The sequence below is a fragment of the Nerophis ophidion genome, linkage group LG18 (assembly GCF_033978795.1).
Source record: "Nerophis ophidion isolate RoL-2023_Sa linkage group LG18, RoL_Noph_v1.0, whole genome shotgun sequence".
Classification (NCBI taxonomy): Eukaryota; Metazoa; Chordata; class Actinopteri; order Syngnathiformes; family Syngnathidae; genus Nerophis; species Nerophis ophidion.
This window is the reverse complement of record NC_084628.1, coordinates 6,169,350-6,193,377: the sequence shown is the minus strand read 5'-3', so window position 1 is coordinate 6,193,377 and position 24,028 is coordinate 6,169,350. Positions and strand designations below refer to the sequence as shown.

General features: G+C 38.4%; 2 protein-coding genes across 4 annotated transcripts in view; one reads left to right on the top strand and one right to left on the bottom strand.

Moving 5' to 3' along the window:
- The window catches only part of slc1a5 (solute carrier family 1 member 5), a 98,295-nt gene extending 89,769 nt beyond the window's left edge, over positions 1-8,526 (top strand). For 2 of the 3 annotated variants that reach the window (XM_061878618.1, XM_061878617.1), the window contains one exon: positions 1,859-2,644. In XM_061878618.1, the coding sequence (XP_061734602.1) occupies positions 1,859-2,090 (232 nt within the window). In that variant the 3' untranslated portion in view covers positions 2,091-2,644. Of the gene's footprint in view, positions 1-1,858; positions 2,645-3,368 lie in introns of those variants that run through there. The other variant, XM_061878619.1, reaches the window with a different exon arrangement.
- Positions 8,527-13,804: 5,278 nt separating this feature from the next.
- On the bottom strand, positions 13,805-22,343 carry fkrp (fukutin related protein). The gene is made up of 2 exons (XM_061878616.1): positions 22,083-22,343; positions 13,805-18,642 (listed from the first exon to the last, which is right to left on the bottom strand). Exon 2 carries the CDS (start codon positions 18,553-18,555, stop codon positions 16,981-16,983), a length of 1,575 nt encoding a protein of 524 aa, XP_061734600.1. The 5' UTR covers positions 18,556-18,642; positions 22,083-22,343; the 3' UTR covers positions 13,805-16,980.
- Between the last annotated feature and the right edge of the window lie 1,685 nt (positions 22,344-24,028).

Genomic DNA, 24,028 nt, shown 5'->3' with positions numbered 1-24,028 from the left:
TTTACTTTACTTTAAAGTAACTCGGTACTGAGTGTTGGAATTGGGGGTTAAATCACCAAAAATGATTCCCGGACGTGGCCACCGCTGCTGCTCACTGCTCCCCTCACCTCACAGGGGGTGATCAAGGGTGATGGGTCAAATGCAGAGAATAATTTCGCGTACTTTTTACTTTACTTTAAAGTAACTTGAGTACTGAGTGTTGGAATCGGGGGTTAAATCACCAAAAATTATTCTTGGGCGCGGACACCTCTCCTGCTCACTGCTCCCCTCACTTCCCAGGGGGTGATCAAGGGTGATGGGTCAAATACAGAGAATTATTTCCCCACATCTACTGTGTGTGTGAGACAATCATTGGTACTTTTTACTTTACTTTAAAGTAACTTGAGTACTGAGGGTTGGAATAGGGGGTTAAATCAGCAAAAATTATTTCCGGGTGCGGCCACCACTGCTGCTCACTGCTCCCCTCACCTCCCAGGGTGTGATCAAGGGTGATGGTTGAAATGCAGAGAATAATTTCGCCACATCGAGTGTGTGTGCGTGTGTGTGTGTGTGTGTGTGTGTGTGTGTGTGTAACAATCATTGGTACTTTTTACTTTACTTTAAAGTAACTCTGTACTGAGTGTTGGAATTGGGGGTTAAATCACCAAAAATGATTCCCGGACGTGGCCACCGCTGCTGCTCACTGATCCCCTCATATCCCAGGGGGTGATCAAGGGTGATGGGTCCAATGCAGAGAATAATTTCGCGTACTTTTTACTTTACTTTAAAGTAACTTGAGTACTGAGTGTTGGAATTGGGGGTTAAATCACCAAAAATGATTCTCGGGCGCGGACACCTCTCTTGCTCACTGCTCCCCTCACCTCCCAGGGGGTGATCAAGGGTGATGGGTCAAATACAGAGAATAATTTCCCCACATCTAGTGTGTGTGTGAGACAATCATTGGTACTTTTTACTTTACTTTAAAGTAACTTGAGTACTGAGGGTTGGAATAGGGGGTTAAATCAGCAAAAATGATTTCCGGGTGCGGCCACCACTGCTGCTCACTGCTCCCCTCACCTCCCAGGGTGTGATCAAGGGTGATGTTTGAAATGCAGAGAATAATTTCGCCACATCGAGTGTGTGTGTGAGACAATCATTGGTACTTTTTACTTTACTTTAAAGTAACTTGAGTACTGAGGGTTGGAATAGGGGGTTAAATCACCAAAAATGATTCCCGGACGTGGCCACCGCTGCTGCTCACTGATCCCCTCATATCCCAGGGGGTGATCAAGGGTGATGGGCCAATTCCAGAGAATAATTTTGCGTACTTTTTACTTTACTTTAAAGTAACTTGAGTACTGAGTGTTGGAATTGGGGGTTAAATCACCAAAAATGATTCTCGGGCGCGGACACCTCTCCTGCTCACTGCTCCCCTCAATTCCCAGGGTGTGATCAAGGGTGATGGGTCAAATGCAGAGAATAATTTCGCCACATCGAGTGTGTGTGTGTGTGTGTGTGTGTAACAATCATTGGTACTTTTTACTTTACTTTAAAGTAACTCGGTACTGAGGGTTGGAATAGGGGGTTAAATCACCAAAAATTATTCCCGGACGTGGCCACCTCTCCTGCTCACTGATCCCCTCATTTCCCAGGGGGTGATCAAGGGTGATGGGTCAAATACAGAGAATAATTTCCCCACATCTAGTGTGTGTGTGAGACAATCATTGGTACTTTTTACTTTACTTTAAAGTAATTTCAGTACAATTTTGGCTTGTCTTCCCACCTCTGATAAAAAGCAAATGATTCCGAACATTAGACAAAATGTTGGGATCTTAAATCCGGGCCTAAAATCCACTTTGTCCCCATCCCCTGTGTGCAGCGACCGCACATGCACGGTGCTCAACGTGGAGGGCGACGCCTTCGGAGCCGGCCTCCTGCAGTTCTTCGTAGACCGCACGTCCAAACCGGAAGAAGCGGAGCTGAGGGACCTCGAAAAGGACGCCGACGATAACCCCGAGCACTCGCCGCTCATGGAGAAGGCAGGTGGCCCGGGTTACCGACCGAGCAATAACACGGCCGAGTCGCACAGGGAGAAAGATTCCGTCATGTAGAACGCACAAAAAAAGCCGCCGTTAAAAACACTTCCCACGGAAGCTGAACGCGGGCAGTGTGGACCTTTTTTTTTTTTGTTCAGCCGTTGTGGCACGAGGATGATGGATACTTTTCAAAAGAGTTGTAAGCTGTCAGACAGAACAGTAATGATGCGGAGGACTAACGAGGTAATTTATAAGCTCCAACGATGAATGAGCATCAGGACAGTTTGCCAAGGTTTTCATCATCTTCATCCCATAACTGTCATCATCCAAATAGTTGATTTAATGTACATTGTGTGCTGTGGCGGGTACCTAACTGCTCCTTCTTATGGTTTCTTCTCAAACGGGAGTTTTAGGTACATAAAAACCAAACTTTATATTCTTACACCAAATGCAATACTCTGCAAAGTACCTCAGCGCTTTTACTGCAACACCTCAGGCTGTACTCTGACTTGAAGACTATTCTTTTTCTCTTTCAGACCAAAAAAACAAAAGAAAATCCCCATTGAAATGTTTATATTTATTTATATCTCTACTCCATGTTTTTACTCGAGCACAGGGGTGTCCAAAGTGCGGCTCGCGGGTAATTTTTTTAACGGCCCTAAGCACATTCTAAAAATACGATTTAAAAAATAAAAAAAACGAAAAAGTGGTATAAAAGAGTAAAACAGGTGAAATTTGACAAGAAAATGTTGCAATGTTTTTTTTAATAACACAAAGCTGCCATGCAGGCTGTTATTTTACTTTAAACAAATTATAATCAAAATCAATGTCACATTAAATATTCCACTTTGAGATATTTTGGGGGGAGAATGTTGCATATTTTATTTTTGCCATAAAACAAAATTGTTGTTTTTTTTTCCAAAGAAGGTCCTAATAAAAACAAACTAACATAAACAACCATAAAAGTTATAATTGACGGATGGATCTGAAGTTGATCTCAAAACGACTGTGTTTAAAGTCAAATGTAAAAAAAAAATTTTTTTTAATATTTATTTGGATCCCAAAAAATTTTACTGCGATTTATTTTTTTTATTTTATTTTATTTTATTTTTGCCATAAAAAAACAAAATTGTTTTTTTTTCTAAAGAAGGGCCTAATAAAAACAAACAAACATAAACAACCATAAAAGTTATAATTGACATATGGATCTGAAGTTGATCTCAACACGATTGTTTAAAGTCAAATGTAAAAAATTTTTTTTTTAAATATTTATTTGGATCCCAAAGAATTTTACTGCGATTTATTTTATTTTATTTTTGCCATAAAAAAACTAAATTATTTTTTTTTCTAAAGAAGGGCCTAATAAAAACAAACAACCATAAAAGTAATAGACGGATGGATCTGAAGTTGATCTCAACACGATTGTGTTTAAAGTCAAATGTAAAAAAAAAAATTTTAAAATATTTATTTGGATCCCAAAGAATTTTACTGCGATTTTATTTTTTTTATTTTATTTTTTTTTTGTGCGTCATTGCTAAAAAAAAATATTACCAAATTAAAATCAATGGTGTTATGTGTTGACATTTTTAAGGCTCCAATTATTCTATAATCTCAAATATTCCACTTTAAAATTCTATTGGAGGAAACTATTGCATTTTTTTTTTTTTTTTTTTCCATAACAAAACAGGGTTTTCATTGACAAAAAGGGCATCCAACTTAAATCTTTAAAAACGTTATATTGACAGATAGACCTAATGTTGATCTACAGATTTGAACCTTGAATAAAAATAATACAAAATATTGACACAATTTAAATATTTTTTTCGACCAAAATCCTTTGGGCTCCCTGGGATCAAGCCTGAGTAGGCTTGAGGCCTAAATGTATATTTTTACACATATGTTGTATTGTTTTTTTAAATAAAAACATCAGTGGTAAGCACATTCTAAAAATACGATTTAAAAAATAAAAAAACGAAAAAGTGGTATAAAAGAGTAAAACAGGTGAAATTTGATAAGAAAATGTTGCAATGTTTTTTTAATAACACAAAGCTGCCATGCAGGCTGTTATTTTTCTTTTTAAAAAATAATCATCAAAATCAATGTCACATTAAATATTCCACTTTGAGATATTTTGGGGGGAAAATGTTGCATATTTTATTTTTGCCATAAAAAAACATTTTTTTTTTTTTCTAAAAAAGGGCCTAATAAAAACAAACAAACATAAACAACCATAAAAGTTATAATTGACGGATGGATCTGAAGTTGATCTCAACACGATTGTGTTTAAAGTCAAATGTAAAAAAAAAAATTTTAAAATATTTATTTGGATCCCAAAGAATTTTACTGCGATTTTATTTTTTTTATTTTATTTTTTTTTGTGCGTCATTGCTAAAAAAAATATTACCAAATTAAAATCAATGGTGTTATGTGTTGACATTTTTAAGGCTCCAATTATTCTATAATCTCAAATATTCCACTTTAAAATTCTATTGGAGGAAACTATTGCAAATTTTTTTTTTTTTTTTTTTCCATAAAACAGGGTTTTCATTGACAAAAAGGGCATCTAACTTAAATCTTTAAAAACGTTATATTGACAGATAGACCTAATGTTGATCTACAGATTTGAACCTTGAATAAAAATAATACAAAATAATGACACATTTTAAATATTTTTTTTGACCAAAATCCTTTGGGGTCCCTGGGATCAAGCCTGAGTAGGCTTGAGGCCTAAATGTATATTTTTACACATGTTGTATTGTTTTTTTAAATAAAAACATCAGTGGTAAGCACATTCTAAAAATACGATTTAAAAAATAAAAAAACGAAAAAGTGGTATAAAAGAGTAAAACAGGTGAAATTTGACAAGAAAATGTTGCAATGTTTTTTTTAATAACACAAAGCTGCCATGCAGGCTGTTATTTTTCTTTTAAAAAAATAATCATCAAAATCAATGTCACATTAAATATTCCACTTTGAGATATTTTGGGGGGAAAATGTTGCATATTTTATTTTTGCCATAAAACAAAATTGTTTTTTTTTCTAAAGAAGGGCCTAATAAAAACAAACAAACATAAACAACCATAAAAGTTATAATTGACATATGGATCTGAAGTTGATATCAACACGATTGTGTTTAAAGTCAAATGTAAAAAAAATTTTTTTTTAAATATTTATTTGGATCCCAAAGAATTTTACTGTGATTTATTTTTTTATTTTATTTTATTTTTGCCATAAAAAAAACAAAATTGTTTTTTTTTTCTAAAGAAGGGCCTAATAAAAACAAACAACCATAAAAGTAATAATTGACGGATGGATCTGAAGTTGATCTCAACACGATTGTGTTTAAAGTCAAATGTAAAAAAAAAAATTTTAAAATATTTATTTGGATCCCAAAGAATTTTACTGCGTTTTTATTTTTTTATTTTATTTTTTTTTTGTGCGTCATTGCTAAAAAATAATATTACCAAATTAAAATCAATGGTGTTATGTGTTGACATTTTTAAGGCTCCAATTATTCTATAATCTCAAATATTCCACTTTAAAATTCTATTGGAGGAAACTATTGCAAATTTTTTTTTTTTTTTTTTTTTCCATAAAACAGGGTTTTCATTGACAAAAAGGGCATCTAACTTAAATCTTTAAAAACGTTATATTGACAGATAGACCTAATGTTGATCTACAGATTTGAACCTTGAATAAAAATAATACAAAATAATGACACATTTTAAATATTTTTTTTGACCAAAATCCTTTGGGGTCCCTGGGATCAAGCCTGAGTAGGCTTGAGGCCTAAATGTATATTTTTACACATATGTTGTATTGTTTTTTTAAATAAAAACATCAGTGGTAAGCACATTCTAAAAATACGATTTAAAAAATAAAAAAAACGAAAAAGTGGTATAAAAGAGTAAAACAGGTGAAATTTGACAAGAAAATGTTGCAATGTTTTTTTTAATAACACAAAGCTGCCATGCAGGCTGTTATTTTACTTTAAAAAAATAATAATCAAAATCAATGTCACATTAAATATTCCACTTTGAGATATTTTGGGGGGAAAATGTTGCATATTTTATTTTTGCCATAAAAAACAAAATTGTTTTTTTTTTTTCTAAAGGGCCTAATAAAAACAAACAAACATAAACAACCATAAAAGTTATAATTGACGGATGGATCTGAAGTTGATCTCAACACGATTGTTTAAAGTCAAATGTAAAAAAAATTTTTTTTAAATATTTATTTGGATCCCAAAGAATTTTACTGCGATTTATTTATTTTATTTTATTTTTGCCATAAAAAAACTAAATTGTTTTTTTTTCTAAAGAAGGGCCTAATAAAAACAAACAACCATAAAAGTAATAATTGACGGATGGATCTGAAGTTGATCTCAACACGATTGTGTTTAAAGTCAAATGTAAAAAAAAAAATTTAAAAATATTTATTTGGATCCCAAAGAATTTTACTGCGATTTTATTTTTTTTATTTTATTTTTTTTTGTGCGTCATTGCTAAAAAAAAATATTACCAAATTAAAATCAATGGTGTTATGTGTTGACATTTTTAAGGCTCCAATTATTCTATAATCTCAAATATTCCACTTTAAAATTCTATTGGAGGAAACTATTGCATATTTTTTTTTTTTTCCATAACAAAACAGGGTTTTCATTGACAAAAAGGGCATCTAACTTAAATCTTTAAAAACGTTATATTGACAGATAGACCTAATGTTGATCTACAGATTTGAACCTTGAATAAAAATAATACAAAATATTGACACATTTTAAATATTTTTTTTGACCAAAATCCTTTGGGGTCCCTGGGATCAAGCCTGAGTAGGCTTGAGGCCTAAATGTATATTTTTACACATATGTTGTATTGTTTTTTTAAATAAAAACATCAGTGGTAAGCACATTCTAAAAATACGATTTAAAAAATAAAAAAACGAAAAAGTGGTATAAAAGAGTAAAACAGGTGAAATTTGACAAGAAAATGTTGCAATGTTTTTTTTAATAACACAAAGCTGCCATGCAGGCTGTTATTTTTCTTTAAAAAAATAATAATCAAAATCAATGTCACATTAAATATTCCACTTTGAGATATTTTGGGGGGAAAATGTTGCATATTTTATTTTTGCCATAAAAAAACTAAATTGTTTTTTTTTTTCTAAAGAAAGGCGTAATAAAAACAAACAAACATAAACAACCATAAAAATTATAATTGACGGATGGATCCGAGGTTGATCTCAACACGATTGTTTAAAGTCAAATGTAAAAAAAAATTTTTTTAAATATTTATTTGGATCCCAAAGATTTTTACTGTGATTTATTTTTTTTATTTTATTTTTGCCATAAAAAAACCAAATTGTTCTTTTTTTCTAAAGAAGGGCCTAATAAAAACAAACAAACATAAACAACCATAAAAGTTATAATTGACAGATGGATCTGAAGTTGATCTCGACACGATTGTGTTTAAAGTCAAATGTAAAAAAAATTTTTTAAAAAATATTTATTTGGATCTCAAAGAATTTTACTGCGATTTATATTTTTTATTTTATTTTTTTTGTGTGTCATTGCTAAAAAAAAATATTACCAAATTAAAATCAATGGTGACATTTTTAAGGCTCCAATTATTCTATAATCTCAAATATTCCACTTTAAAATTCTATTGGAGGAAACTATTGCATATTTTGTGGGTTTTTTTCCATAACAAAACAGGGTTTTCATTGACAAAAAGGGCATCTAACTTAAATCTTTAAAAACGTTATATTGACAGATAGACCTAATGTTGAACCTTGAATAAAAATAATACAAAATAATGACACATTTTAAATATTTTTTTGGACCAAAATCCTTCGGGGTCCCTGGGATCAAGCCTGAGTAGGCTTGAGGCCTAAATGTATATTTTTACACATATATTGTATTGTTTTTTTAAATAAAAACATCAGTGGAAAAAGTTTGGACACCCCTGCTCTAGCATTTTATAGCACATGAGTTAGAAAGCACAAATTTTATCCAGCAAGGGCTCAACTCGGGGATGTTAGGATGACAACTTTTTTTGGAAAATCACTCGGGTGCTTTGTGAAAATATAGAAACTTTATTGACCTCAAAGGTTGTAGTGTTTGTATTTTGCTAAATCCCAAAATGTTTGCTGTTTAGGTTTAATGAGAAGATCTTGATTTTATCCCATATTGTAATTATGGGGATTAACTTTCAACTTGTCTGTTTGAGTCTATAAGGTGCTTTCCACTTTCCTGTCATTTATTTTCCCCAATTTTGTTTTTCTAATATCTTAGGAGGGGAGCACTACTTTTCATCTCGCCTGGTTTTATCGTAGACAATCATACAAAAGTGGGTTACGAGCCAAATGACACGGCACGAACGTTGAAATGCGATACTGCTGCCATTAAATGGGTTTCGTTAAAGTTAAATGGTTCCGTTAAGTTGAATGTTTATATGTCTGCGGTGAGGTGGGGGGGCCGCCGGGTTCTCAACAATACATTTTTTTTTATGACTAATCAATGCCTCAGACTTGTTTTTTTTTTTCAAAGGAAATATGTTCACTATCATAGACTACTTACAGTAGGCTATATTAAAGTGTAGTTAGTCATGTGCACACTGCTGTTTATACATATGATGCAATGGAACAGGATACGGTATATAGCAGGGGTCACCAACGCGGTGCCCGTGGGCCCCAGGTAGCCCGTAAGGACCAGATGAGTCGCCCGCTGGCCTGTTCTAAAAATAGCTCAAATAGCAGCACTTACCAGTGAGCTGCCTCTATTTTTTATTTATTTTATTAACTAGCAAGCTGGTCTCGCTTTGCTCGACATTTTTAATTCTAAGAGACAAAACTCAAATAGAATTTGAAAATCCAAGAAAATATTTTAAAGATTTGGTCTTCACTTGTTTAAATAAATCCCTTTATTTTTTTTCTTTGCTTATAACTTTCAGAAAGACAATTTTAGAGACAAAATACAACCTTAAAAATGATTTTAGGATTTTTAAACACATATACCTTTTTACCTTTTAAATTCCTTCCTCTCCTTTCCTGACAATTTAAATCAATGTTCAAGTAAATTAATTTTTTGTTGTTGTAAAGAATAATCAATTATAATTTAATTCTTCATTTTAGCTTCTGTTTTTTCTATGAAGAATATTTGTGAAAAAATGTTTTCAAACTTATTATGATTAAAATAAAAATATATATTCTAGCAAATCTAGTAAATTTTTATAATCAAATTTAAATCTTATTTCAAATTCTTTTAAATTTTTTGTTCTGGAAAATCTACAAGAAATAATGATTTGTCTTTGTTAGAAATATAGCTTGGTCCAATTTGTTATATATTCTAACAAAATGCAGACTGGATTTTAACCTATTTAAAACATGTCATCAAAATTCTAAAATTAATCTTAATTAGGAAAAATGACTAATGATGTTCCATAAATAATTTTTTTATATTTTTTCAAAAAGATTCGAATTAGCAAAGTTCTTCTCTTCTTTTTTTCGGTTTTTCGAATTTTAAAGAGTCGAAATTGAAGATAAACTATGTTTCCAAATTTTATTTGAATTTTTTTCCTGTTTTCTCCTTTTAAACCGTTCAATTAAATGTTTTTTTTTCATCATTTATTCTCTACAAAAAACCTTCCTTAAAAGGAAAAAAAATGTACGACGGAATGACAGACAGAAAACCCAATTTAAAAAAAATATATATATATATATATATATATATATAGATTTATTCATTAAAGTTAAATTGAGCAAATTGGCTATTTCTGGCAAAAAAAATTTAAGTGTGTATCAAACTGGTAGCCCTTTGCATTAATCAGTACCCAAGAAGTAGCTCCTGGTTTCAAAAAGGTTGGTGCCCCTGGTATATAGGGTGACAGGTGCAAGGCTGCTTAATGGAATTAGGACTCACACCCCCCTCCCACACCCACACACTTGGCCAGACACAGTGTCATACAATATACTGTACTCCACAGGCTCTACTGTAGATGTGCTGCACCATCTAGTGGCAGCTCAGTGTAAGTGCACACATTCTTCACAAATGTCCTAAGTTGTATTTTTTTTTCCAGGAACAGTGGTCATGCTCCACGGTCGAGGACTTCTTTCACCATATATATACATATATATACATATATATATATATACATATATATATTATATGTATGTATATATATATATATGTAAATGTATATATATATGTATGTATATATATATATATGTATATATGTGTATATGTAAATGTATATATATATGTATGTATATATATATATATATGTATATATGTGTATATGTATGTATATATGTAAATGTATATATATATATATATGTAAATGTATATATATATATGTATGTATGTATATATATATAGATATATATATGTATATATATATAGTGACATCGTCTGTATTTTGCAATCACACACCTTACACCAGTACTTCTCAAATATTTTGTTACGCCCCCCTATTCTGTACCTTGACTATATGTTACAAGTACACCTCTGCATCTATTGTCAGCCAAAGTGATATCATTTACATCAGCTGTATTGCGCGACCCGAGTGAAAAGACACCTGACACCAGTACTTCTCAAATATTTTGTTACGCTCCCCTATTCTCCACCGTGACTACAAATCATATCATTTGTCTATACAGTTGTTATAAGTACACCTCTGCATCTATTGTCAACCAAATTGATATCATTTACATCGTCTGTTGCGCAAACAAACCTTACACCAGTACTTCTCAAATATTTTGTTACGCCCCCCTATTCTACACCGTGACTATAAATGGTATCATTTGTTGTTATAAGTACACCTCTGCAATCTATTGTCGGCCAAATTGATATCATTTACATTGTCTGTATTGCGCAAACACACCTTACACCAGTACTTCTCAAATATTTTGTTACGCCCCCCTATTCTACACCGTGACTATAAATGGTATCATTTGTCGTTATAAGTACACCTCTGCATCTATAGTCGATCAAATTAATATCATTTGCATCGTCTGTTGCGCAAACACATCTATTACCAGTACTTCTCAAATATTTTGTTACGCCCCCCTATTCTCCACTGACTATAAATAGTATCATTTAAAGTACACCTCTGCACCTATTGTCGGCCAAATTGATATAATTTACATTGTCTGTATTGCACGACCCTAGTGCAAACACACCTTACACCAGTACTTCTCAAATATTTTGTTACGCCCCCCTATTCTCCACTGTGACTATAAATAGTATCATTTGTCTATAAAGTTGTTATAAGTACACCTCTGCATTTATAGTCGACCAAATTGATATTTACATCGTCTGTATTGCGCAAACACATCTTTTACCAGTACTTCTCAAATATTTTCTGTACCTTGACTATAAATTGTACAATTTGTCTATGAAATTGTTAAGTACACCTCTGCATCTATTGTCGGCCAAATTTATATCATTTACATCATTTGTATTGTGCCACCCTAGTGCAAACACTTAAACCAATACTTCTCAAGTATTTTGTTACGCCCCCCTATTCTCCACCGTGACTACAAATGGTATCATTTGTCTATAAAGTTGTTATAAGTACACCTCTGCATCTATTGTCAACCAAATTGATATCATTTACATCATCTGTTGCGCAAACACACCTTACACCAGTACTTCTCAAGTATTTTGTTACGCCCCCCTATTCTACACCGTGACTATAAATGGTATCATTTGTCGTTATAAGTACACCTCTGCAATCTATTGTCGGCCAAATTAATATCATTTACATTGTCTGTATTTTGCAAACACACACCTTACATCAGTACTTCTCAAAAATTTAGTTAGACCCCCCTATTCTGTACCTTGACTATAAATAGTACAATGTCTATAAAATTGTTATAAGTACACCTCTGCATCTACTTCTCAAGTATTTTGTTACGCCCCCCTATTCTACACCGTGACTATAAATGGTATCATTTGTCGTTATAAGTACACCTCTGCAATCTATTGTCGGCCAAATTAATATCATTTACATTGTCTGTATTTTGCAAACACACACCTTACATCAGTACTTCTCAAAAATTTAGTTAGACCCCCCTATTCTGTACCTTGACTATAAATAGTACAATGTCTATAAAATTGTTATAAGTACACCTCTGCATCTATTGTCGGCCAAATTGATATAATTTACATCATCTGTATTGCGCGACCCTAGTGCAAACACACCTTACACCAGTACTTCTCAAATATTTTGTTACGCCCCCCCTATTCTCCACTGTGACTATAAATAGTATCATTTGTCTATATATAAAGTTGTTATAAGTACACCTCTGCATCTATTGTCGACCAAATTGATATCATTTACATTGTCGATGTTGCGCAAACACCTTACACCAGTACTTCTCAAATATTTTGTTACGCCCCCCTATTCTCCACCGTGACTACAAATGGTATCATTTGTCTATAAAGTTGTTATAAGTACACCTCTGCATCTATTGTCGACCAAATTGATATCATTTACATTGTCGATGTTGCGCAAACACCTTATACCAGTACTTTTCAAATATTTTGTTACGCCCCCCTATTCTCCACTGTGACTATAAATAGTATCATTTGTCTATACAGTTGTTAGAAGTACACCTCTGCATCTATTGTCGGCCAAATTGATATAATTTACATCATCTGTATTGCGCGACCATAGTGCAAACACACCTTACACTAGTACTTCTCGAATATTTTGTTACGCCCCCCCTATTCTCCACTGTGACTATAAATAGTATCATTTGTCTATAAAGTTGTTATAAGTACACCTCTGCATTTATAGTCGACCAAATTGATATCATTTACATCGTCTGTATTGCGCAAACACATCTTTTACCAGTACTTCTCAAATATTTTCTCTTACGCCCCCCTATTCTGTACCTTGACTATAAATAGTACAATTTGTCTATAAAGTTGTTGTAAGTACACCTCTGCATCTATTGTCAACCAAATTGATATCATTTACATCATCTGTTGCGCAAACACACCTTACACCAGTACTTCTCAAATATTTTGTTACGCCCCCCTATTCTCCGCCTTGACTATAAATGGTATAATTTGTCGTTGTTATAAGTACACCTCTGCAATCTATTGTCGGCCAAATTGATATCATTTACATCATCTGTATTTTGCAAACACACACCCTACATCAGTACTTCTCAAACATTTTGTTAGACCCCCCTATTCTGTACCTTGACTATAAATAGTACAATGTCTATAAAATTGTTATAAGTACACCTTTGCATCTATTGTCGGCCAAATTGATATCATTTACATTGTCTGTATTGCGCGACCCTAGAATAAACACACCTTACACCAGTACTTCTCAAATATTTTGTTACGCCCCCCTGTTCTCCACTGTGACTATAAAAAGTATCATTTGTCTATATATAAAGTTGTTATAAGTACACCTCTGCATCTATTGTCGACCAAATTGATATCATTTACATCGTCGATGTTGCGCAAACACCTTACACCAGTACTTTTCAAATATTTTGTTACGCCCCCCTATTCTCCACTGTGACTATAAATAGTATCATTTGTCTATACAGTTGTTATAAGTACACCTCTGCATCTATTGTCAACCAAATTGATATCATTTACATCGTCTGTTGCGCAAACACACTTTACACCTATACTTCTCAAATATTTTTGTTACGCCCCCCTATTCTCCACTGTGACTATAAATAGTATCATTTGTCTATACTATTGTCGACCAAATTGATATCATTTACATCGTCAGTTGCGCAAACACACTTTACACCTATACTTCTCAAATATTTTTGTTACGCCCCCCTATTCTCCACCGTGACTAAAAATGGTATCATTTGTCGTTATAAGCACACCTCTGCAATCTACTGTCGGCCAAATTGATATCATTTACATCGTCTGTATTGCGCGACCCTATAATAAACACACCTTACACCAGTACTTCTCAAATATTTTGTTACGCCCCGTTATTCTCTACTGTGACTGTAAATAGTATCATTTGTGTATACAGTTGTAATAAGTACACCTCTGCATTACAGTTAATTAACAATGAAGGAAACCCAGCACGGTTACAGTAACAGGTGCTAAATGCGCTTCATCATATTCTGCTATGGCAAAAATATGTTCCTTGAAGTCGCACGCACCCCCCCGGTATCATATCGTGCCCCCTCCCATATTTGAGAAGGACTGCCTTACACACACAGTGCCTTTAGTCAAATCTGATTCAAGAGACGGTTTATTGCACAAGACACTTTTAACAACAATTTGGTGTTAAAATACTGACTGACAAACGATGTCACTGTGCTCATTAAGATGATGTAATGTGTGCTCAAGATGATGTAATGTGTGCTCAAGATGATGTCACTGCGCTCATTAAAGGCCTACTGAAAGCCACTACTAGCGACCACACAGTCTGATAGTTTATATATCAATGATGAAATATTAACATTGCAACACATGCCAATACGGCCGCTTTAGTTTACTAAATTGCAATTTTAAATTTTGCGCGAAGTATGTTGAAAACGTCGCGGTATGATGATGCGTGCGCGTGACGTCACGGATTGTAGCGGACATTTTGTTTGAGCCTGATCCCGGCTATAAGTCGTCTGCTTTAATCGCATAATTACACAGTATTCTGGACATCTGTGTTGCTGAATCTTTTGCAATTTGTTCAATGAATAATAGAGACGTCAAAGAAGAAAGCTGTAGGTGGGAAGCGGTGGTTGCGGCTGCCTTTAGCCACACAAACACAGCCGGTGTTTCCTTGTTTACATTCCCGAAGGGGAAGCTTTACTATGGAAGAGCGGTCAACATGGTTCCCTACCACATGTCAACCGGCAGGTTTCGGTGAGAAAACTGTGGTAATAAGTCGGCCCATACCGTAGACATGAGCAGAGCTTGGGTCGTTCCTCGTGCGCCTGTCAAAGAGGCAGCTGCGGACTGTCTTGCCTCCTCCGACCGGCCGCCCCCGAACGTGGGATGCTTCCATCGGGTGGGAAAAAAAGCTGCCTTCGTTTCGCCTCGTCGAGAAACGTGGCTTCCCTCAGAGACACTGGCAGTCCCCACACCCATCCGACTTTCAGGTACGACAGTATAATCTCACTACAACACTAGTAACACGATATGGGATTTTCCAGAATTATCCTAGTAAATGTGTCTAATAACATCTGAATCACTCCCACGGCCTGGCCTTTTTTTTTCTAGACCTTCACATTCACTTTCCTCATCCACAAATCTTTCATCCTCGCTCAAATTAATGGGGAAATCGTCGCTTTCTCGGTCCAAATCGCTCTAGCTGCTGGTGGCCATGATTGTAAACAATGTTCAGATGTGAGTATAATCTCACTACAACACTAGTAACACGATAAGGGATTTTCCAGAATTATCCTAGTAAATGTGTCTAATAACATCTGAATCACTCCCACGGCCCGGCCTTTTTTTTTTTTTTCTAGACCTTCACATTCACTTTCCTCATCCACAAATCTTTCATCCTCGCTCAAATTAATGGGGAAATCGTCGCTTTCTCGGTCCAAATCGCTCTAGCTGCCGGTGGCCATGATTGTAAACAATGTTCAGATGTGAGTATAATCTCACTACAACACTAGTAACACGATATGGGATTTTCCAGAATTATCCTAGTAAATGTGTCTAATAACATCTGAATCACTCCCACGGCCCGGCCTTTTTTTTTTTTTCTTCTAGACCTTCACTTTCACTTTCCTCATCCACAAATCTTTCATCCTCGCTCAAATTAATGGGGAAATCGTCGCTTTCTCGGTCCGAATCGCTCTAGCTGCTGGTGGCCATGATTGTAAACAATGTTCAGATGTGAGTATAAGCTCACTACAACACTAGTAACACGATAAGGGATTTTCCAGAATTATCCTAGTAAATGTGTCTAATAACATCTGAATCACTCCCACGGCCTGGCCTTTTTTTTTTTTTCTAGACTTTCACATTCACTTTCCTCATCCACAAATCTTTCATCCTCGCTCAAATTAATGGGGAAATCGTCGCTTTCTCGGTCCCAATTGCTCTAGCTGCTGGTGGCCATGATTGTAAACAATGTTCAGATGTGAGGAGCTCCACAACCCGTGACGTCACGCGCACATCGTCTGCTACTTCTGGTACAGGCAAGGCTTTTTTATTAGCGACCAAAAGTTGCAAACTTTATCGTGGATGTTCTCTAGTAAATCCTTTCTGCAAATATATGCAAGTATGACACATAGAAAAGACCTGCTATAAGAAAATCTCATTTCAGTAGGCCTTTAAGATGTGTCCTTTTTTATCAATCAATCAATCAATGTTTATTTATATAGCCCCAAATCACAAATGTCTCAAAGGACTGCACAAATCATTACGACTACAACATCCTCGGAAGAACCCACAAAAGGGCAAGGAAAACTCACACCCAGTGGGCAGGGAGAATTCACATCCAGTGGGACGCCGGTGACAATGCTGACTATGAGAAACTTTGGAGAGGACCTCAGATGTGGGCAACCCCCCCCCCCTCTAGGGGACCGAAAGCAATGGATGTCGAGCGGGTCTAACATGATACTGTGAAAGTTCAATCCATAGTGGCTCCAACACAGCCGCGAGAGTTCAGTTCAAGCGGATCCAAGACAGCAGCGAGAGTCCCGTCCACAGGAAACCATCTCAAGCGGAGGCGTATCAGCAGCGTAGAGATGTCCCCAACCGATACAGGCGAGCGGTCCATCCTGGGTCCCGACGAACGGTCCATCCTGGGTCTCGACTCTGGACAGCCAGTACTTCATCCATGGTCATCGGACCGGACCCCCTCCACAAGGGAGGGGGGGACATAGGAGAAAGAAAAGAAGCGGCAGATCAACTGGTCTAAAAAGGAGGTCTATTTAAAGGCTAGAGTATACAGATGAGTTTTAAGGTGAGACTTAAATGCTTCTACTGAGTTTTAACAGTTTCATGTCAACAAATGTCTCCCTCTCATATTTTGGCTCTGTCCAGGCCTTTCTTGGCAGGGTTAGGATACTGGGGGTTCTCGATGACCCCCTCTCCGAACTTGAGTTCCAAGAAGGCGCGGTGGTTGTTGGGCACGTAGGCGGCGGCGCCGGCGAACAGCATGGGGACGAGCGGCTGCAGGAAGTGCTCGGGGAACTCCACGTCCTGCTTGTGCTCGGTCCACGTGTCCTTGGTCATGACGCCGTCGCGGGGGTAGAAGGGCCACAGGTCCACGTGCAGGTGGTTGGCCTCGCTGTACTGCACCCGGTAGAAGTCGCCCTCCACCGCCCGTTCCCACACGTAGCCGTTGGCGTCCACCAGGGAGCCGGAGTCCAGGTTCTTCAGGTGGTCACAGTTGGGGATGTCCTCCAGGTAGATGCCCAGGTCCACGTCGTAGTCCCACGGGATGATGTCCTGGTGGCGCACGGCCCCCAGCAGGGTCCCGCCTTCCAGCCAGTAGCGCACCCCGGAGCTCTCCAGGATGCTGATGACGTACTTGGCGGTTTCCCGCAGAGCCCGCAGACAACAGGGCGGCGTCCATCGATCCAGGTAGAGGTAATCCGGGGTGTCGTCCTGCACCGTGCCGAAGCAGCGCGGCGTCTCTTTGCCGCAGCCGTGCCACTGCTCCTTCCCGTCCGGCAGCAGGACGCGCTTCACGCCGAAGCTCCTCATCATCCTCCCCGTGGCCTCCTTCAGGCGGGTGTCGGCCTTCCACTGGTTGTGGGCGGAGCTGAAGAGGGGCCGGCGGTTGGAGGAGAAACACGGACCCTCCAGAAGCTTCACCTTCCAGCCCCGGAGAGCGGTCTGGATGAAGAGCGAGGAGAAGAGCGGCCTCCCGAGCGGCACGGAGAGGTTAAAAAGATCCTCGGCGCGGATGAGGACCGCGGCGTCGCCTTGCAAGGCCGTGCACACGCTCCCGCTGCTTCCCGACGCCGCTGCCGAGTACGACGCCGTCCACTCTCGCAGGTTCACCCGCAGGTGGAGACACTGCACGGCCGAGCGAGTCAGCACGGGCGACGCCACCAGCCTCACCGGCCCGCCGCCCTCGCCTTCCAGCTCCTTAATCAGCCTTTCGATGACCCGGGGCGGATCCAGCTCCACCCCGTCCGGAAGTAGGAGCACGAACTCCGTCTGGACGTGGAACTCGGGCCTGTGGGCTTGCGGCGGCTGGTCCGGGCTCGGCGAGAGCACGAGAAGCCGAGCGCCATCGGGGAGCACCAGAGGCGGGTACGGCGGCGCGTCAGCCACCACCAGGAAAGGAACTTCCGGCCTCTGTCTTAAAAAGGAAGTCGCCGCATCTCGAACATAATTCTCGAAGTTCTCAAACTCCCTCAGCAGCACCGTCACGCGAGGGGCGCGGCTGCGTCCTGCAACCGGGGGACCCACGGGCTCACCTCCGAGCCCCATGCCCGCCTCCAGTAGGGCAGCCTTCCTGGTGCCCCTGCCCTGCTCCTTCCTCTTCTCAATCATCTGCTGCTGGGCCCGGGACACATAGTAGAGGATCAGGAGGTTGACCAGGATGGCTCCGGTTAACACGCCTTGGCATAAAGTGACGCGCATGGTCCACTCGGGTGAGGAGAATGCCTTTGGATACAGGAAATCAAACCTCACCCCGCTGGCGACACACGGCCGGAAGTGAGGTCAGTGCTGTAAAGGAGGAAAAATAGCAAGGGTTATTTTAAAGATACAACCTATGATATTAATAACGGCCGATAAATGCTTTAAAATGTGATATCAGAAATGATCGGTTTCAAAAAGTAAAATGTATCACTTTCTAAGTGGTACACAGACTTGGGGAGAAGTACAGAGCGCCAATAAACCTTAAAGTAGTGGTTCTTAACCTTGTAGGAGGTACCAAACCCCACCTGGTTTCATATGCGCATTCACCGAACCATTCTTTTTAGTGGAAAAAAAAAAAGTTTTCCAAATTCAAGACAAAGTTTTTTTTACTGGTGCACAAAATGAACCCACACCAAACAAGAATGACAAACACATTTCGGGAGGACATCCGCACTGTAACAACGTAAACACAACAGAACCAGAACCCCTTGCAGCACAGTACAGAGCGCCAATAAACCTTAAAGTAGTGGTTCTTAACCTTGTTGGAGGTACCGAACCCCACCGGTTTCATATGCGCATTCACCGAACCATTCTTTTTAGTGGAAAAAAAAAGTTTTCCAAATTCAAGACAATATGTTTTTTTACTGGTGCACAAAATGAACCCACACCAAACAAGAATGGCAAACACATTTCGGGAGAACATCCGCACCGTAACACAACGTAAACACAACAGAACCGGAACCCCTTGCAGCACTAACTCCTCCGGGATGCTCCAAAATACACCCTACCCCCCCAACCTCAACCACCTTCCAAATTCAAGACAATATGATTTTTTACTGGTGCACAAAATGAACCCACACCAAACAAGAATGACAAACACATTTCGGGAGAACATCCGCACCGTAACAACATAAACACAACAGAACCAGAACCCCTTGCAGCACTAACTCTTCCGGGACGCTACAAAATACGCCCCCTCCCCCCCAACCTCAACCACCTTCCAAATTCAAGACAAAGTTTTTTTACTGGTGCACAAAATGAACCCACACCAAACAAGAATGACAAACACATTTCGGGAGAACATCCGCACTGTAACAACGTAAACACAACGGAACCAGAACCCCTTGCAGCACAGTACAGAGCGCCAATAAACCTTAAAGTAGTGGTTCTTAACCTTGTTGGAGGTACCGAACCCCACCGGTTTCATATGCGCATTCACCGAACCATTCTTTTTAGTGGGAAAAAAAAGTTTTCCAAATTCAAGACAAAGTTTTTTTTACTGGTGCACAAAATGAACCCACACCAAACAAAAATGACAAACACATTTCGGGAGAACATCCGCACTGTAACACAACGTAAACACAACAGAACCAGAACCCCTTGCAGAACTAACTCCTCTGGGACGCTACAAAATACACCCCCCCCCAACCTCAACCACCTTCCAAATTCAAGACAATATGTTTTTTTACTGGTGCACAAAAAGAACCCACACCAAACAAGAATGACAAACACATGTCCGCACCGTAACACAACGTAAACACAACAGAACCAGAACCCCTTGCAGCACTAACTCCTCCGGGACGCTACCCATTGGTGCAAATGTCTCATTAAAGACAATAAGGCGACTGACAAAGAAGCTCCGATTGATCCCTTGAGATACTAGGTTTTTCTGTTGTATCTACGCGGTTATGTGGTAGTTGCTAGGTCCTGCCATGCGCGTGACAGCTTACTTACGGAACAAATTACAATATCGCATACACTAAATTAATAATCAGCTCAGTTTTGACCAAAAGTGAGTTACTGGGTTTTGCCCTTGGACGGGAGGTCACTGCCGTTGTGTCCTTGGGCAAGACACTTTACCCACCTGCTCCCAGTGCCACCCACACTGGTTTAAATGTAACTTAGATATCGGGTTTCACTATGTAAAGCGCTTTGAGTCAGTAGAGAAAAAGCGCTATATAAATACAATTCATGTAACCGTTCTATTGTGCTATATTGAAACTGTTACCGTGCAATCTGTGAATGTGACAATATACATGCTTAAACAAAACCTATACCTTGTTTTTAATGATTACTTAAGCCTACTACGATATTATATTTAATCAACACAGTGCAAAATGACACACCCACAACTAAAGTGTGACTTCCGCTGTTGTCTTTGACAGACCAGTTCAGATATGCGTGGCTTCACTTTGGCAAGTGCCACATATTGTGAATTGTGAATTATATTTATATAGCGCTTTTCTCAAGTGACTCAAAGCGCTTTTTACATAGTGACACCCAATATCTAAGTTACATTTATACCAGTGTGGGTGGCACTGGGAGCAGGTGGGTAAAATGTCTTGCCCAAGGACACAACGGCAGTAACTAAGACAGCACAAGCGGGAATCGAACCTGCAACTCTCAAGTTGCTGGCACGGCCACTCTACCAACCGAGCTATGCCGGTTATCATTTTAAATGATAAATGATAGAATATAATTATTTATTTTCACAGCAAAGACCGTTCCACACCAAAAAAGAATGACAAACACATTTCGGCAGAACATCCGCACCGTAACACAACATAAACACAACAGAGTGGGCCCAAAAACATTTATATTGCAAAATAATCTCATGGAAATGACAGCTGTCATTTGATTGTAAGAATAAAACATTGAATTTTTTATTTAGTCAGGTTTGGGACTTTGGGACAGGTGTGCTCAAGCACTGAATGCTCAAGGAATTTTTGCGTTTTCTCACGAAAATAAGAGGGAACATTTTTTGAGGGTATCCATAATACGCCGATAGGGAGAAGTTTTTGTTTACACAATGAGTCGGGTGTGTCTTGAGCTCTGCCGAACCCCCTTGGGTTCGATCGAACCCATGTTAAAAGGCACTGCCTTTGCGTGCTAGCCCGGTCACACACACACACACACACACACTCATACTTGGTCAACAGCCATACAGGTCACACTGAGGGTGGCCGTATAAACAACTTTAACACTGTTCCAAATATGCGCCACATTGTGAACCCACACCAAACAATTCGGGAAAACATGCGCACCGTAACATAACAGTAACACAACAGAACCAGAACCCCTTGCAGCACTAACTCTTCCGGGAAGCTACACTATACACTCCCCTGCCACCTCCCCCCAATCTCAACCACCTCATGCTCTCTCCGGGAGAGCGTGTCCCAAATTCCAAGCTGCTTTTTTGAGGCATGTTAGGGGGGAAAAATGCACTTTGTGACTTCAATAATATGCCAGTGCTATGTTGGCATTTTTTTTTTCCATAACTTGTGTTGATTTAATTTTGAAAACATTGTTATATTGTTTAATGCGTTCAGCAGGACATCACAAAAATTCCACGACTGTATATATCGGTATCGGTAATTACAGTTGGACAATATCGGAATATCGGCACACAAAAAAAACATTATCGGACATCTCGTTGTTTTGATGGATAATATTAGCACACTGAAAATACACGATGTACTGTATGTACAATCATACATTTTAATGGGAGCAAATCGATTATAACTCACCAAATCATATTTGCTGACGTCATCCCGTGTTCATATAGATCAGCATCACCACTGCACTACGTTTGGTCTTCCATCTCGTCATTTTTAATCCGGTAAAAAGTGAAACTGCATCGTGGACAAATAATGCCGAATACATAAGTGTAACATGTGGTCAAATATGTTGGGAATCAAACTGGGATCTTTTGATCGCGCTGCGCACTACGCTCACAGGCTGCTCGCCTGGATGCAGCGAACAAGACCACATCCGGGTCGAGGCAGTAACTTCCGGCGCGAGCCCGTCAAAATAAAGGCTCAGGCCTGAGCCAGCGCCATAGACGTCTTATAAACAGACGCAGCATCGATCGCTGCTGTCTATTGGCGCTGACGAGACGCGGGGCCGCCATCTTGGAGTGGTGATCCGCTCCACTCAGTGCAATTCATTTGGTAAGAGCAATGAACTGTCAGCGCATTTAATTAATCTTGCCTCACTGAATACCTATGATTTCCACCCTCTTTTTTTTGTCACACGTGTAGCTATGATAAAGAACACATGTTTTGTCATGTTTTATTATTCATAGTTTGTTTAAAGGCCTACTGAAATGAGATGTTCTTATTTAAACGGGGATAGCAGGTCCATTCTATATGTCATACTTGATCATTTTGCGATATTGCCATATTTTTGCTGAAAGGATTTAGTAGAGAACATCGACGATAAAGTTCGCAACTTTCGGTCACTAACAAAAAAGCCTCTCCTGTACTGGAAGTAGCAGACGATGTGCGCGTGACGTTATTGGTTGTGGAGCTCCTCACATCCTCACATTGTTTACAATTATTGGCCACCAGCAGCTAGAGCGATTCGGACCGAGAAAGCGACAATTTCCCCATTAATTTGAGCGAGGATGAAAGATTCGTGGTTGAGGATAGTGAGAGTGAAGGACAATAAAATAAATAAAAAAAGACGAGGGGCAGTGGGAGCGATTCAGGTGTTATTAGACACATTTACTCGGATAAATCGGGAAAATCCCTTATCTGCTTATTGTGTTACTAGTGTTTTAGTGAGATTATATAGTCATACCTGAAAGTCAAAGGGGTGTAGTGACAGCCAGTGTCTCTGAGGGAAGCCAAGAGAGTCCACAGCTGCCTCTTTGACAGCTGCAGGATGAACGACACAAGCTCCGCTCATGTCTACGGTAAGAGCCGACTTATAACCACAATTTTCTCACCGAAACCTGCCGGTTGACATGTGGTATAGGGAACAGTGTTCGCTTGACCGCTCTGTTCCATATTAAAGCTTCACCGTCGTCTTTAGGGAATGTAAACAAAGAAACACCGGCTGTGTTTGTGTTGCTACAGCCGCAATCCACCGCTTTCCACCAACATCTTTCTTCTTTGACGTCTCCTTTATTAATTGAACAAATTGCAAAAGATTCAGCAACACAGATGTCCAGAATACTGTGTAATTATGCGATTAAAGCAGACGACTTAAAGTTTGGATCGGACTGGAAGAACAAGTCTGCTACAATCCGTGACGTCACGCGTACGCGTCATCATTCCGCGACGTTTTCAACAGGATACTTTGTGCGAAATTTAAAATTGCAATTTTGTAAACTAAAAAGGCCGTATTGGCATGTGTTGCAATGTTAATATTTCATCATTGATATATAAACTATCAGACTGCGTGGTCGCTAGTAGTGGCTTTCAGTAGGCCTTTAACAGTAATAGAATATATTCTTATATGCTATAAGTGACCTGACGTCTGAGATCAAAACTGGGAATATAATCCCAGAGAAGGAGGAAAAAAAACAGTCCACTATTTTTAAATTGAAGAAACAATATGATTATATATATATATATATATATATATATATATATATATATATATATATATATATATATATGCGTATAACCCACATAAACAATGTATGAATACATTACAAAACTATATCTTAGGGAACTATAGACAGTTT

What these genes read in the sequence shown, in the direction of transcription:
- fkrp (XM_061878616.1), bottom strand. Translation starts at nt 18,555, where the DNA reads ATGCGCGTCACTTTATGCCAAGGCGTGTTAACCGGAGCCATCCTGGTC.